The sequence below is a fragment of the Magnolia sinica genome, chromosome 19 (genome assembly GCF_029962835.1).
Source record: "Magnolia sinica isolate HGM2019 chromosome 19, MsV1, whole genome shotgun sequence".
NCBI lineage: Eukaryota > Viridiplantae > Streptophyta > Magnoliopsida > Magnoliales > Magnoliaceae > Magnolia > Magnolia sinica.
Genome location: NC_080591.1, coordinates 2,893,229 through 2,909,051, shown reverse-complemented (window position 1 = coordinate 2,909,051; position 15,823 = coordinate 2,893,229). Strand labels below are relative to the sequence as shown.

General features: G+C 40.9%; 1 protein-coding gene across 2 annotated transcripts; it reads right to left on the bottom strand.

The window, feature by feature from the left end:
• Positions 1–312: 312 nt before the first annotated feature.
• LOC131234448 (isocitrate dehydrogenase [NADP]) lies at positions 313–15,094 on the bottom strand. 2 transcript variants are annotated; one of them, XM_058231337.1, is made up of 15 exons: positions 14,807–15,094; positions 14,673–14,716; positions 13,591–13,700; positions 12,747–12,784; positions 8,658–8,735; positions 7,974–8,027; positions 7,777–7,878; positions 7,578–7,666; positions 7,363–7,466; positions 5,637–5,705; positions 5,430–5,545; positions 4,725–4,759; positions 3,307–3,449; positions 2,789–2,911; positions 313–585 (listed from the first exon to the last, which is right to left on the bottom strand). In XM_058231337.1, the coding sequence occupies exons 1-15, from the start codon at positions 15,039–15,041 to the stop codon at positions 492–494; spliced, it is 1,434 nt and encodes a 477-aa protein (XP_058087320.1). In that variant the 5' UTR covers positions 15,042–15,094; the 3' UTR covers positions 313–491. The 2 variants fall into 2 exon arrangements, with proteins under 2 accessions (XP_058087320.1, XP_058087321.1); XM_058231338.1 differs by lacking the exon at positions 8,658–8,735.
• Positions 15,095–15,823: the final 729 nt, after the last annotated feature.

Sequence of the window (15,823 nt, the reverse complement as noted above, 5' to 3'; positions counted from 1 at the left end):
AAGTTGCATTTGGGAAGCATCATGACTCCCCAAAAGATCAGATTGATCCAACCATCAGCTGCATCGCTCAGACAAGAAGCAACCACCACCCAAAAACCTCCAAATTCGTGGCCCACGTGATGGTTGGATTGGCTTGATCTTTGGGAGACGATCCAATTTTCATGGAAAGGCAATCATGCAGGACGGGTTGGATGCCATACACACCAATGTGGGCCCCACAAGCAAGATTTTCTCATCTACAAAACTAGTTGCCTCAGGCTCAAGAGTTTCAAGATACAAAACCCACCACATGATTTTTCCTATAGCTAGAAGTGAATTTTCAACTGATAATCTATTGTGCATGGCTTTTTATTTCTCCATTTTCAAAGTAAAACAAGCTCATAAGATATACAGTGCCGTTTACACAATGCCTTCCACATTGCGTTGTAAAGGATTGGTATTGTCTCATTGTGATTTATTTGATATTGAGTTGTAGAAAACCATAAGACCACTTACAAAACTGCGGCTTGTGGAATCTTCAGCTCAAGATTCTTTGCAACAGCATCGATGAACTCTTCAGTGCTCAAGTATAACTCTCTTGATACTCTGTGAATTGCAAACATGACAAAAATTAGTACGACTGCTCCAAAAAACAGGGCAGGAGTGTCTTAAATTGCAGTATTAGGCTTAAAGATCAAAACCTGACTCAAAACTCACAGCACCCAAGAGCAAACCAAATCCAAATTTAACATGATCTTCTTGCGTTTAACCAGCTTGAGCAGCCACTTTCTTGTTTTTTTTTTTTTTTTCAATTGCCAATTGTTATTTTTCCAGTGTTCTTCTAAAACAGAAATATATGATTCAATGGTGGTAGGCATGCTATCTGCAGCACGGATCATCAAATATCCATGCATCCAAATGTTTCCTTCTTTTTTTTTTTTTTTAATTAATGATGGTCATTGATAAGCGATGCCAATATGCCCACTTTGAAAATCGAATTGTGGTGCTTTGTGCCCATGGATTAAAGTACATGACAACAAATCCATGATCCCATATGTTGTATTGATCCCACTGTGGACTGACTAGAGTAGAAAACCCGACTAAGCCAGCTTATCCAACTGATACGTATGATGGGAAAGAACATTGGTAACAGTGTGCATTGAAATGGAAAGAAATGGTCCAACAATTGGGTAGGTCGGTGATGGGGACACCATGTGCGCACGCACACGCACAGCCCCCCTACGTACGCACGCATGGAGAAGGAGGGCCTTACCGTCGATCTGGATCGATGACAACATTCAGGGAGGGCCTCCTAGTTAGAAGACTGAGTTTTGGTTTGTTGGAGTGAGCCCGATAATCAAGTAAAGCCCATCATGGGATCTCATGATCATGGCCCACTAGTCTGATTAATCTCATATTTTAGGTTTTGCTTATTAATGTTATTTAGAATAGCATGGACACTTTAGATTTTTTTGATTAGTTTTTATTTTGGTTTACTTCATCGCCAAGTAATAGGTTGCGCACACGACGCGAGTTTTGGGGTATAGAGTTTTCTTATAAATAGGCACCCCTTGTAGCTTTTGGAATTCATTGAAGTTTAATAAAAATTCTGCGTTTTCCTACTCCGCTAAGTTCTTGAGTTGTGGAAATCCAATTAGGTGCGAAGCCCTCCCTTCATCGAAGGGCTAACTATCATTGTGCGAAGCCACATTTATCCCGATTTGCCCCCATCCTCTACCATCTCTACTTCTCATCTCCTACCACCATCTGTGCTTCAAATTTGTCCTTTATTGTAACAATTTTTCTCTTTACAACAGAATTCCAGATTCTGGCCCTGCAGGAGAGCTGAAACTTCACCATGCACAGCCCGTAGCTCGGATCAACCCAAAACTTGGGGGTTTTGGAGCCCACCCCTGGCTAACCAGACTTAAGGCGTTGGTTTCCAGGTGTGAGAGCCCCTCGCACGTGCAGCCAAGCCCCTGCGCACGTGCGTCAAGCCTAACCCGCTGTCCGCACATGGGGACTGTCTTCCGGTTCAGGTTTTCTTCCTATTTTTTCCTCTCATACCTGTTTTTTATAACCCTAACCCTATATTGCATTATCTTTAATTTGTTTGCCCCTTTTCTTACCCTAGAGTTCCCTGAATTGAAATTAGTGAATCACTTGGATTAGGGACTGATTGTTGTGCATGTGTGGATGATTATTACTTACCTTTTGAGTATCGTTTGGATCATAATTTTTACTGATCCAACCCTAGCCTGTGTAGGCCTGAACCCGTGCAGATTCTCCTTGTTTGAATGTTTAAGCTTTTGTGTGGGATGTGTAATTATTATGTGATTGTTTCTGAATTAGTATGATCTAAAGCCTGAGATCTTACATATCATATTTAAGTTTCATGTCCTGCATCAGTCGGATTGTGCAATCCGTGTGGTTTGCAAGAACTGGTCCTTGGGAGGGAAACCAATACAATGAATGGTCTGGATCATTGACCATCATGCCACATATGCAGTTCATGCAGTATAGCAGCTAAGGAATTTGCTAAAGAGGTGTTGTAGCAAGATTACTCTCTAACTATCTCCCTCTCTTGATAAATTGGTCTTTTCTTCAAATGAATTTTTGGAAGCCTTTCATGAAATATTGAAGAAAATAGATGAACAAGAAACAGACATTAAAACTAGAAAGCGTTCCCGTAAGACACTTGACGGTCCTATAAATTAGGAATGTAAGAGGGAAAACATAAATAAAGAATAAAGCACAATGCTGTCCCTAGAATTCATGAATCTGAAATGCAAGAGTAGATAATACTCACTTGGGTCCATGGACCAGAAGGGCAAGATCCTTGGTCATTTTGCCCGACTCAACTGTCTCGATACAAGCAGCCTCTAGCTTCAACGCAAAATCCATCAGCTTGTCATTTTTATCAAGTTTTGCCCTGCGCGAATTTGGGCAGAAAAGATAAAAAGGGAGTAAATTGGAAACTTGTCACCATTTACTACATAATTCATGAGTTTACTACATAATAGGGCTCATAGACCTTTTTTTTCCTGTCAATATATAAACAATCATTTGACCATTGGCATTATGCTTAACTCATTAAGTTCGATGCTATTCATTTCGTGTGCATATTCTCAGTAAGGATCTGATAATTCCTCCATAGTACTAAGGAATTTAACCAAAAAAAAAAAAAAACATCTAAACCCTGTATTGCAGTATCTACAAGTAAATCAATGATTCAATATACACATTTGCAAATTTGGTCTTGGATTCAACCCCCACTGCTTTCAGATTCCATATCAACTAAGCATAAAGTTAATGAGCTAAAAATACCTGTGCTCAAGACCACGGGTCCAGGCAAATATGGAAGCAATGCTGTTTGTACTAGTTTCTTGTCCTTTCTGGTACAGCCGAAAATGTCGAGTCACAGTCCCATGTGCAGCCTCAGCTTCTAACGTCTTTCCATCAGATGATAACTGCACCCCATAAAAGCAAGCAACAATGGGAACCTTAAAACTACTTGTGCTAAACACTGAAATAAATACCTAGTGTGAGAGTCATAAGGACCTGTGTGGATTCGTGGGGGAAAAAACGAAAATGGTGTTTTTCAGGAAATGCCATTTCTAAAAAACAACAAGAAATAAAAAACCATTTCCCCTTTTTCAATAATAGTTTCTTTATAATAAAAAAATCTTCATTTCCAAATCTATTGTTTTGAAGAAGAAAAAAAGAATCTTTAATGAAAATTACTTGAAGACAAAAGGTGACATGAGTGCGTTGAAGATGGATTGTAGGAAATGTGTCATATTATCACAGATGACACATTGGTACATGTGGGACATCGACATATTTGGGATGCTTGAAAGTGGATGGTGGCACATGTTGCAAGTGGTATGATGACACGTGTCGCGCATGTGGAGCGCTTAAAGATGGATGGCAACACACAGCACCATAGAACATGTGGGTGCTTAAAGATGAAGGTGGCACATGTTGCATATGTGGCACATTGATGATGGGAGGTTTTAGATGCCGCACATGGCACATTGACACGTATACCGTGCTTAAAGATGGATTGCAGCACATGTCGCATATTGGGACATGTGGGGGCACTTGAATGGATGTTTGCACATGAAGGTGGCCAGTGGCATATGTTGCATATGTCACACATTTGCACATATCACACATGCAAAGTACTTAAAGATAGACAGGCCACCATGTGGCACATGCGGCTCAATAGCACGCGTGGCACATGTATGGCGTTTGAAGATGAGGATGGCACATGTTGCACATGGCACATTGGGGGGTGGCTGGCATATTGAATGGATCACTAAAAGATGGGCAATGGCACATGTTGTACATGTGGCACAGTGCCACATGTGTAGCACTTTAAGATGGATGGCGGTACATGAAGCACATATGGCACATTGGCACAAGGGCAGCGATTGAAGATAGACGGTTGCACATGTGGGGCACCTAGGCGGTAGCACATGTGACTACCATATAGGATACTTTATAACAAAAGGTTATTTTCTCTCATTTCCCTTAATTTCTTAGAAATGGCATTTCCTTAACCTAGACGAGGAAAGGGGGCAATTTTTGGGAAATGAGAGGGAAACGAAAACTGAATTTCTAAGAAATTTATAAAAACAAATAACAGAAACGCCATTTTCATGGAAATGGTGTTTCCTCGATCAATATTTCAATGAATCCAAACAGGCCCTAAAGGAAAATGTTGATGAATTGATAGCTACCAGCACGGATGCCATTAAGCCCAAAGAACCAAAACCTGCATCCACCAAGCAAATTTTGTGAGAAATTCGATTTTTTATTTTTTATTTTTTTTATTTTTTTTGAGACGATTATAACACATTTTATTAAAAGAATAACCAAAGGCCAGCAAATACCACAAAAACAAAAACCAAAAAGCAAGAGAACCTTTACAAAGCTGACCAACTAATTGGAAATTGATCAGTGGCCAGAATGTTTGCTGCAATCGCCCAGTCTATTTGAAGATATTTGAAGGGATCCACTCCAAACAAAGTTAAAAGGCAGGATGCAGACAAGCTGAAATATGCACGGTTAACTACAACTCTTGGTACCCTTGGAAATCAAACTCGACAACCTTTTTTTTTTACACCATTTAGTTTAAAATTGAATGATTATCTTACTGAGCACTTAAAAGGACAAAATCATCAATGCATATCAAGAATCATGCAGTTATAGAAGTAACCATAAAGGATACGTGTGACCATACACCAAACAATTCTAATCATCAGATAAAAAGTAATGAACCATACATGCATTTTAAGCAGTCACCTGTCAGCACTTGAAAGTCAAATCATCTATTTGAATAGTATCCATGAATTCAAGAATAGATAATTATGCCTTTTTCTTTTTCTTTTTTTCCTTTTCCACTAATGAAGCATAATTAAAATATCTGAAGCACAGAAAGGCACCTTGAGCAAGGAAATCACTCTGGACATCCCCATCATAGTTTTTGCAAGCCCACACATATCCACCATCACTTTTTAATGCATAGGCCACCATGTCATCAATTAGCCGATGCTCATACCTGAATATAAAATAATCAAATCTACCATCATCTCAAGACATATTGGGCAAATAGATATTGAGTTGCAGATTCACAGGAGATGCACACCAACCATATCGATTGCTCTTCAAATTTCTCCTTCCACTTCTCTTCATATACCTCCTGAAAGATATCCTTGAACCTACAAGTGCCCATTTCAAATAAGAATGTGAATAAATCATTGGAATTAGGGCTGTACATGAGCCAAGCTAGCTCGAAAAGCTCGCTTGGCTTGGCCCGATCTAGCTCGACTCGCCTCGACTCGAACGATGATTCAAGGCAAGCCCAAGCTTCATATGACCCAGCTCGTTTTGAAAAGAAGCCAAGTTCGAACATAGTGGAGCTTGACTCGACTCGAAGCTCGAGCTCGGCTTAACTCAAATGTATGTATGTATGTATGTATATATTAAAAAATCAAAATAAAACTTAAACCTTACCCTACCCGTTAGTCTCTCTCTCTCTCTCTCTCTCTCTCTCTCCCTACCCGTTAGTCTCTCTCTCTCTCTCTCTCTCTCTCTCTCTCTCTCTCTACATATATATATATATATATATATAATTGAATATTTTATTTGGGGGTTGGGTCAGTTGGGTCAAGTGGCTGGGTTGAGTCGGGCACAGGTTGGGTCGGGTTGCTGAGTTGAGTCAGGTGTTGGGTTGGGTCAGGGTCGGGTTGCTCGCCTCGACTCGATCCACTAGCTCGCCTCGAGCTCGACTCGAAAGGTTTGGCAAACAAGCCAAGCTCCAATGGTAAGCTCGAGGCCGAGCTTGAACTCGAGGAGAGCACGGATGAGCCAAGCCAAGCTTGGCCCACCTCGACTCGACTCGGCTCGATGTACAACCATAATTGGAATATCCAAGTCCCTTTATTAAATTCAGTGGGGAAAAAGGAGGCATGATAGGGTCGAGCCTTAGCAAATGAAAATTTTTCTGAGACTTTTGTACATGTGAGCCACATTGTTGGAGCCACCCAAGCCTTGATGTAATGGGGCCTACCTTGGACACCAAATGCCCCAAAATATCCCAGAATAGATGGTCCCAATTACCAACCCTTTGATAAATAGCTAAGAAAGAAGATTAAGGGGGGAAAAAAGTTGTCCAAATACAATGGAAAACAGCCAAAGATCAAGCACACCATCCCCCAGTCTGGGAGATCTTTGGAGAATCAACCAGACACTTTAGGGCCAACCAGATCAATGATCTCGATCATCGAACCATGGGTTCTATATGTATGGCATCCCACACTTCAGCCAACTATACAGTTGTTGTGGCTCAAAAGCCTATAATGTTGTGGCTCAAAAGCCTAAAATTCCTCAAGAATAAACGAGGGTATTTTGGAAGGTGTCTCACAGGTGTCACGCAGCTATTTCGCACCGGTGTCGTGCAAGTATAGGTATGACGCCAATACAGGTACATGGACAGGGAGAGACCCAAAGAGTATAGGTATGACGCCAATAAAACTTTCTGAGATGCAAGTGCACACAGATCTTCTCCAAAATGGTGCTAACAGAATTGTGCATCACTTGGCATGAAATCCCCTAAAAAGACAAAGCCCCATTAATTTGGGCACCTGGTGTCGTGAGAAAATGGACATTCATATTCACAAACAGCGAGAGAATATGCACATGCAAGAATATCCATAAGCATCACAGCAATGATGTAACCTAGATGCATCTGACAAAGACGAATGGAAAAGATGGAAGTAGCCATGCAAATTTTTTTAGAAGTGATAACAATTATATGAATTAAAAAACTGACTGAAATGGTACTATTGACTAACTTTTATTGCAATTTGAGACTACCTGCCATCATATTTTTTCAGGATTGTGTTCTTGGTGCTTAGGTAAAGAGGCCACCTCTTTCCATATGCCATTGACATTGAAGACTCCGCAAAAGCTCGAATAGACTGGGGAAAAGGAAAAGAAAAGAAAGAAAATGGTAGAATTCTGAATTCCCTATTCATAACATAGGAAAATCACAGAGCATTTTTTCCAAGTAAATCTTCACAGAAACAAACCTCATCAACATTATACATAGCTAGGGCAATGCCCGGACCTTTAAAATCATAAACGTCGAGCTCCACTGGTGTTTCACCCTCTGCTGGGACTGAAACTCAACAAACAAGAATGGATCAACTGACAGACAAATGACTTTTGACCATCTAAAACTTCAATTTTTAGTCGATCAGATAGCTAATATAGTTTATATGATCTCACCAAAGACCATTTTAAGCTTTCCCGGTCTGCCAATGACCATGTCGGTTGCCCGATACTGATCTCCGAAGGCATGCCTACCAATGCAGATAGGTTTCTTCCAACCTGCGAATTTTAGGATGAGATAAATATCAACAGAAATTCATTATTGCTGCAGAAATGTATATGAAAAGGGGGGGGAGGTGGAAATACAGCACTACCTGAAACAATCCTGGGAATATTCCGGCATAGTATGGGTTCACGGAACACAGTTCCTGAAATAATCAAAATAAGCAATCATCTAAATTATGAGAAAGAAAACTTTAGAAGAGATCAGCTAAAGTCAGTCTTGAATGATCAAGGAACCAAACAAATTCCTTTGAAATCTCAGCCTGGATTGAAGAATAGAAAAATTCTCGAACTATCTATTAGAAAGAAGGTCCTATACTCCTAAACTTTTTTCATCCATATAAAAGAGAATCTGTTATCAAATTAAAGTGGATTGTATCAAAAAATCCAACTACGGCCTGAAACAATCCTGGGAATATTTCCAGCAAAGTATGGGTTTCTTCCAAGTCCAGAAGATGACAGTTTGTTGAAGTTGTGGAGCCATCTTTTGGCTACTACCACACTGCCCCTTTTGTAAAGGAGGCCACAATAAGATTTAAGAATAAAAGTTATCAACAGGAGTAAATAAGTGACAATAATTAAGCGAAATTTGCTTTATTGCAACTTTTAGCATAATAATGTTCATCTTCTTTTATTTTAGCGAGCAAGCTAGAATCAAACCCACAAACTCAAGTTTGCAACAAAAGAATGTAATCCAATCAGCTGAAAGCTATAAGAGTGGGAGTGGTTGAATCTTGCCACGAAAGCCAAGTGGGACAATAAAACGCCATACAAACCATTCAAGATGTTTCTTATTGTGCCATTTGGGCTCCTCCACATAGACTTGAGACCGAATTCCTTAACCCTGGCTTCATCTACATGTTAGGAAATGAAACGAAGCCTAATTAGAACCATTCATAATTATGCTAAGAAGCAACTAACTATTTCAAGCAAAGGTATGTATCAAAATCTAAAATTTATCAAGCTCACTCTGAATCAGTTTTCACCAAATATGCAGCATTTGCAGAATCACACTTCAAGAAAAGGCACAACAAGAAAGCTTACGAATTTATAATCACAAAAATGAGTATGTGGATTGCACAAGGTAGTTTAGAATACTCACCAAATATATGTATTGTGAAAATGGTAATCTTATGAAGCTGAGAAGGGCGGGGTGGAGCTTACTACATACCAAACCCTAACACCACTCCATTTATATAGATTATTTCACCATGTTCAAACCATGTAGGCCTCATGGGCCTTCAACATTGGCTGGGCAATTTATTACATATTCAACTCTATTACCTAGACTATTCAACTTAGCTATTAAACTTATTCTACTACTTCCTTTCAACACCCCCTCAAGCTGGAGCATATATATTTGTCATGCCCCATTTGCCATTGAGAAATGAAAACTGTTTATGAGCTAAGGATTCGGTGAACACATCATCATGTTGGTTTTTTAAATTTACATATTTTGTATTAACTTCTTTGGAGGCAATTCTCTCTGATAAAGTGGGAGCCAGCTTCTATATGTTTCCTTCACGCATGGAATACAGCATTGCTAGCAATGTGCGTTGCAACTTGGTTATTGCAATAAAGTGCCATTGTCCTTCCATCAAATAAACCCCATTTCCCATAGGAGAGATTAGATCCATATTAGGTCGCACGTTGCATGACCCATGGCTCTGTACTTTGCCTCCACACTAGACTTGGCCACTACGTTTTGCTTCTTTCTTTTCCACGTTACCAAGTTGCCTCCAACGAAGGTGCAATAACTAGAGGTGGATTTCCTATCGGTTAATGATTTTACCTAGTTTGCGTCTGCATATGACTCGACCCGAAGATCACCGTGAGATTGATAAATTAACCCTAATCTCGGGGCTCTTTTTAGGTAAAGAAGAATATGTAATGCTACTTCCTAGTGTTGTACTCGTGGTTAATCCATGAATTGGCTTTCTATTCCAATAGTGAATGATATATCAAGCTTGGTAACAATGACATAGATGAGTTTCCCCACAAGTCTTCTGTAGTTTATTGGATCGTCAAGCAACTCTCCTTGATTGTCAGACACTTCACTACTAGTCTCCATAGGAATGTCACTTGGTTTGCATCTCTAACATTTCAATTTCTTTCAATAAGTCTAACACAAACTTCCGTTGAGATAAATTGATTCCTGATGCTAATCGAATCACTTCAATTCCAAGGAAGTAACAGAGTGGGACAAAGTCCTTCGTTTGAAACTGCTCCTGGATATGAGAGCTTTGGCTTCTAATATGCCAACAGTATCACTTCCTATGATGATGATATCATCCACGTAAACCACAATTGCAATTATCCCTCTGTGACTATGCTTCACAAATATTGAGTGATCGACGCAATATAGGTGGAAGCCAAAGTTGATTAGCACTTTGCTAAAAAAAATTGAACCAAGCCTGGGAGATTGTTTTAGACCATAAATGGCCTTCTAAAGTTTACATATTGATGCAGGATAATTAACCACTTGCTCTAAAAGCTCGAACTATTAGAGCATGACGAATCAATCCCTTTATCTCATAGCCCAGGCCCCACATCTCATGGGTTAGGACTTCGGCCGAACCCTCCTTGTGGGCCCCAAATCACATGGGTACCGCCTCACATAGGCCGCCCACTTCGAGTGTGCCCCTGTATCCCACAGGCAACTCCACTCGAGCCCGGTGTGAAAATGCCCCTGCATTAATCACCCCCGATGAGGAGTCTCGAACACGAGACCTCCCGCTCTGATACCAATTTGATGCAGGACAATTAACCACTTGCTCTAAAAGCTTGAACTGTTAGAGCATGGCGAATCAATCCATTTATCTCATAGCGCATGCCCCACACCTCATGAGTTAGGACCTCAGCCGAACCCCCCTCGTGGGCGCCAAATCACATGAGTAGCGCCTCATACGGGCCACACGCCTCAAGTGTACCCTGGCATCCCACAGGCAACCCCACTCGAGCCCGGTGTGAAAATGCCCATGCATTACACATTCTCCCTTTCTCCCCTAAGCAACAATCCAAGAAGTTACTCCATAAACTTCCCCATTCAATTCACCATTCAAAAAAGCCTTTTTTAAGTCCAACTAGTATAACAGCCCAGACATATTTGCTACCACAAAAATCAATATGCGAATAGAGTTCAACTTAGCAATAAGAGAAAATGCTTCTTCATAGTCCAAGCCTAGGATTTGAGTAAAACCTTTCACCACCAAATATACTTTCAGACGTTCAATCGATCCATCAAGCACGTATCTGATGGAGAACCCAGTGATAGCCAATGGAACGTTTACCATAAGGTAAAGGGATCGGTTTCCAAGTACCAATCTAGTGCATAGCTGCAATTTCATCTTCCATAGCTCTTTGCCACCCAGGGTGAGTCAACACCTCATGATGGCATGTTAGAATGACCCGCCAATGACAAGGACATGGCAAGCATGTTGGAATGACCCACCAATGACAAGGACATGGCAAAGTTACAGGTGAATGGAAGCAGGTGATGGTCTGAAACAAAATTAGAGAGGGAGTGAAGAGTACAAGAGTGAGTATCTTTACGAAAGGCAAGCGTCTAGGTCTGAAGGTGGTGGTGATGGTACACAAGCCCCTTCCAAAGGAGATGTTAATTGGGGTGAACTGGGGACAGTAGAAGTAGTCCCAATACGTGGTTTCAGCTCGTGCAAGGAATGGGAGAGAGATCATCCCTTGAGTATGGATTCTTCCCCGAACTGGAGGAAGCGAAAAGAATGGTGTATCCTCAAAGAATGTTACATGTACACTAACTAGTAGCTGATTTCGTAAGGAGTCGAAGCACTTATACCCTTTCTGAGTGCGAGAGTATTCCAAGAAGACACATTTAACAACACATGCATCAAGCTTACCAAAATCGAGATGGAAGGCATGGACAAACGTAGTGCAACCAAACACTTGTGGTGGAACAGGAAAGGGTGAAGCATCAGGATACAACAGAGAAAGGGAGCTTTACCATTAAGAATGGAAGAAGGCATTTTGGTTATTTCTATAGGTCTTCTTCTGCTTTGAGAAATGTATGTAAACCTATGAGGACTCTTTTGTAATTTGAAGGAAGGATAGGGTTTATTCTAGCTTTCCTTTCCTACGATGGGTTCGATACTATATAGGTGTGATACCTTTAGAGATACTTTGGTGTGCTGCCACTGGGTTTGAATCGAAGGATTCCACATATTTATCCTTTCGATTGCTTTTTTTTTTGTAATCATTGCTATAGATCATGAGTAAGAGAAGCTCCTCCTCCTCTTATTCTTGTAATTACTGTTTTCAACAACATAGACCCTCCAAATATTAGTTAAGCATGTTTTAAGTGCAAGAATAGATGGTGTTTACACCTGCAACTACAAATACAAATGCATAGCCATACCATTCTCCAAATTGCAATCACAAAATTAGAAATCATAGCATGTGCAATGAGGCATAATTGGTCAAAATGCAACCCTTCTTTACCATGGTCATTATAATTAGCATGTTTCCAAGACATGTTCTTAGGGCCTGTTTGGATAGTAGGAAAAGAAAAGAAAAGAAATCAAAACTGTAGTGATGATTTCTCAAGATTTCCATGAGACATGGATTCCATTTTGGGAGGCTTGTTTGGATAGGCAGTGGAAATCTGATAAAGCTCTCACATCTGTTACCTCATATCTTGTGGGTGAGAATTTGACTGGTCTTTGGGTAATGATTGCTTTTTGAAATCCAATATTTCTTTGCTATCAAAATATTTGAAATGTCCAATCATGAGAAAGTCTACATTGTCTTTTCTTTTCTTTTCCCACTATCCAAACAGGCCCTCAGTGCTTTAAATCAAGGAAAATCCAAAAAAACATCTAAAATTCACTGACCAGGAGTTATTGTCGCACATTTTACAGCAACATTATACCTGGAACATGAAAAGAATGAGGAATGCAGATTAAAAATGGCAAGTGGTGCAAATGAAATATTAAATGACTGATAGAAGAATCATCCATGCAATCCGATAATGATGAAGCATGTTGGTCAAAAAATGAAAGAGTAGCTTACCAGCCTTATTTGGCCAATGCATCAGCATATTGGGCCAACTTTTTTAAGAGTTTGTTTACAAAGCATGTTTATGTTGTTAAACAATTTCAGAAACTTATTTAATTTTAATCAATTCTGCACCTGCTAGAATCAACACCAACACACAGTGGAGTGTGCCCCTATCCTTCTGCTTGTGTGTTCTTAGAAAATATTCTATAAGCCTAGGCAAAAAGAAAAGATAGTGTTGGCTTAAATATAAAATAGACCAACTATAGAACCAACATAGTCACAAGCTGATATGGGGGGGTGGGGGGGTGGGTGAAGGTAACACTACCAGGGATTGAACCCTGGATCACTCACACACACTACAGTGTCTCCACCAGCTCATCTGATTGTCTAATCTTGACGGTAGAAGGCTGCCAATCGGGGATGGATTCCACTCAAAACAAATATATGATTTGCAGAAATTAGGCTCAACATAAAAAAAGACGGTTGAATTTTCATTATTTCGTGTTCAAAAATATCTCCATGGGGTATTTGAGGGGTATTATTAGGTTTTTGCTAAAGCTTGAGCATCTGGGGGGGTGGGGACACAGAAGTTCTAGCACCATTCACAACCATGTTGAACAATCATATCTAAATTGCTTAATGAGAAAAATAAAATAAAGAATCTCTCCATCCACTTACTTTAGTGTAGCTTCGGCACTTTCCACAGTAACTCTATCATCCGTTGCGTCACGATTTAAGATTCCCAAATCGAAATACTTAATATCCAACTCCAAATATGGAAATATTAGCTGTGATCACATCAACCTAAATCCAATTAAAAAGCTTCAAAACAACCTTCTAAAATCTGCATTACAAAAATACAACAGCCAAAGGGTCCTACTCCTACCGTTATGTAACAGTAAGAGCTACTACCCCGATTGCTTCAAAAAAACATTTAATTAACAATGGAGAAATGAAAGGGCAGAAGAAAATAAGCTGCCAACAGACCCTTTTAACATCAGTTAATCCGACATCTTCCCTCCAATAACAACCATTATTTTATTTTTATTATTATTTTTTTTTTTTAAGACACGGGGCTGTTAACGGACTAGGCTTCATCTGAACGTCTGGCCCATCCAAGACTCAAAAAACTAATGGGCTCACAAGGGCTGGCTAAGGTGGGTCCAGGGCCTTCTAGGGTGGAAAATGGACCAAGCTGGGCCAAAGCATGTCACCAAGTCCAGCCCATGAGCTGTACCTGAGTCAAGACCAGTTCCGGCTCATGCCAGCCCTTGAGCTGACAAAGAACACTCAGACCAGGCCGGGCCCACCAATTTTAAATAAATGGGCCTGGCCCAACTGATTGAGCATTTAGGCAGATGAAAGCCCATGTTGAGTGCAATTAATAGTGGGCCTAAAATGAACCAGGCCCAAGCAATGGCCTCAAAGTTCAGCCCGAAAATGAAAGCCAGCTGGACCTAGACCAGAAAAGACAAGCCCACCGGCTACCCGCAGGCCCATAAGTGATGTGATAGGCCTGGCCCACCTTGAGTTACAGCTCGAGGCCTTGTTTCAGGAATTAAATACCCAGATCAAAGACCGGCTGGCCCGTCCACCGCCCAATACGGAACACTTTTGAGGCCGTTAACGTTATAGTGCGATTCTCATATTATCGCCATTATAACGTTTTCTAAAACCCTGTCCAGAAATGCAATCCGTGGAGAACGAAATCGGCGGAAATTCGGGGGAAAAAAAGAAGAAAAGAGATTTAAAAAATTCACCTTTTCCTTTATTGTTGTCCAGATAATCCTCGTCATTTCATCTCCTGGAATCGAACAACAAAGAAAAATCAACGAAAATTCGAGAGAGAGAAAGATAGAGAGAGAGAGTTTCACAGAAGAAAAACGATCCTCACCGTCCATCTCAACGATGGGATTCTGCACCTTGATCCTCTCTACGGCCGCCATGGATGCGAAACAGCGAAGGGAAGCGCCACGGAAGCGTTTGCATGGGTTAGGGTTTCTGAGTAGAAGGGTATTGAAGGATAGGAAATTCGAAGAAGAAGAGAAATTAGGGTTTTGCGGTGGGATTAGAGAAGAAGAGAAGATAGAAGATCGAGCCATGGAAGTTCTTAAAAAGAGGCACCGCATGCCTCTGTCTCTGTACGGACGGAGCTTCGTGTAAGAAGCGGAGGCGGGGGAGATGAGTTCTTAAAAAGCGTGGCTTTGGTCCTTCAGGAAGGATGGTGACCCCGACACCAGCCAGATAGCTTATGTCAAAGCTCTGTAGGCCCACCACCATGATGTATGTGTTTTATCCACGCCGTCCAGACATTTTTTCAGCTCATTTTGAGGTTGAGCCCAAAAAATGAAGCAGATACAAAGCTCAAGTGAACCACATCACAGCGGGGATACAACATTTACGGCCGAAAGTTTTGGATACGCTGATATTTGTATTTTCCGTTCATTGAATAGTTTAGATTACAAATAAACATAGCTGTGGGCCGTGGGAAGGTTTCAATGGTGTGCCACTTGAGCTTTGGATATACTTCAATTTTAGGCGACTGCATGGATAAAACCGTACATCATGTTGGGGCCCACAAAGCTTTGATACCGACTAGCTGATTTTGGGCCACTTGAACACTCCAATGTCCTATTACTTCTGATCTGTTAATCAATTTTCCTTAGGGCCTGTTTGGACGCGGGGATTAGATGGGAGTAGAGTGGAGTAGGTGGGATAGGGTATTGAAATCCCACCCCAGACACAGGGGGATTGCACCGACCACCAGGCACAGGTCGGTCCCATATATCACCGACCACCAGACACGGGGGTGATTGCAAGCCGTCCAACTGTCCAAGTACGCACTATGCTTTTGTAATCCAATCCCGTCCGCCTGTCCAAACATGGCAGAGATGGGCCGATGGATATGTAA

Coding starts and splice junctions, on each gene's coding strand:
- LOC131234448 (XM_058231337.1), bottom strand. CDS start 15,041: ATGCGGTGCCTCTTTTTAAGAACTTCCATGGCTCGATCTTCTATCTTC. Junction 7,879..7,973: donor TATTCCCAGGATTGTTTCAG/GTAGTGCTGTAT, acceptor TAAAATTCGCAG/GTTGGAAGAAACCTATCTGC. Junction 7,667..7,776: donor AAAGCTTAAAATGGTCTTTG/GTGAGATCATAT, acceptor GTTGAGTTTCAG/TCCCAGCAGAGGGTGAAACA.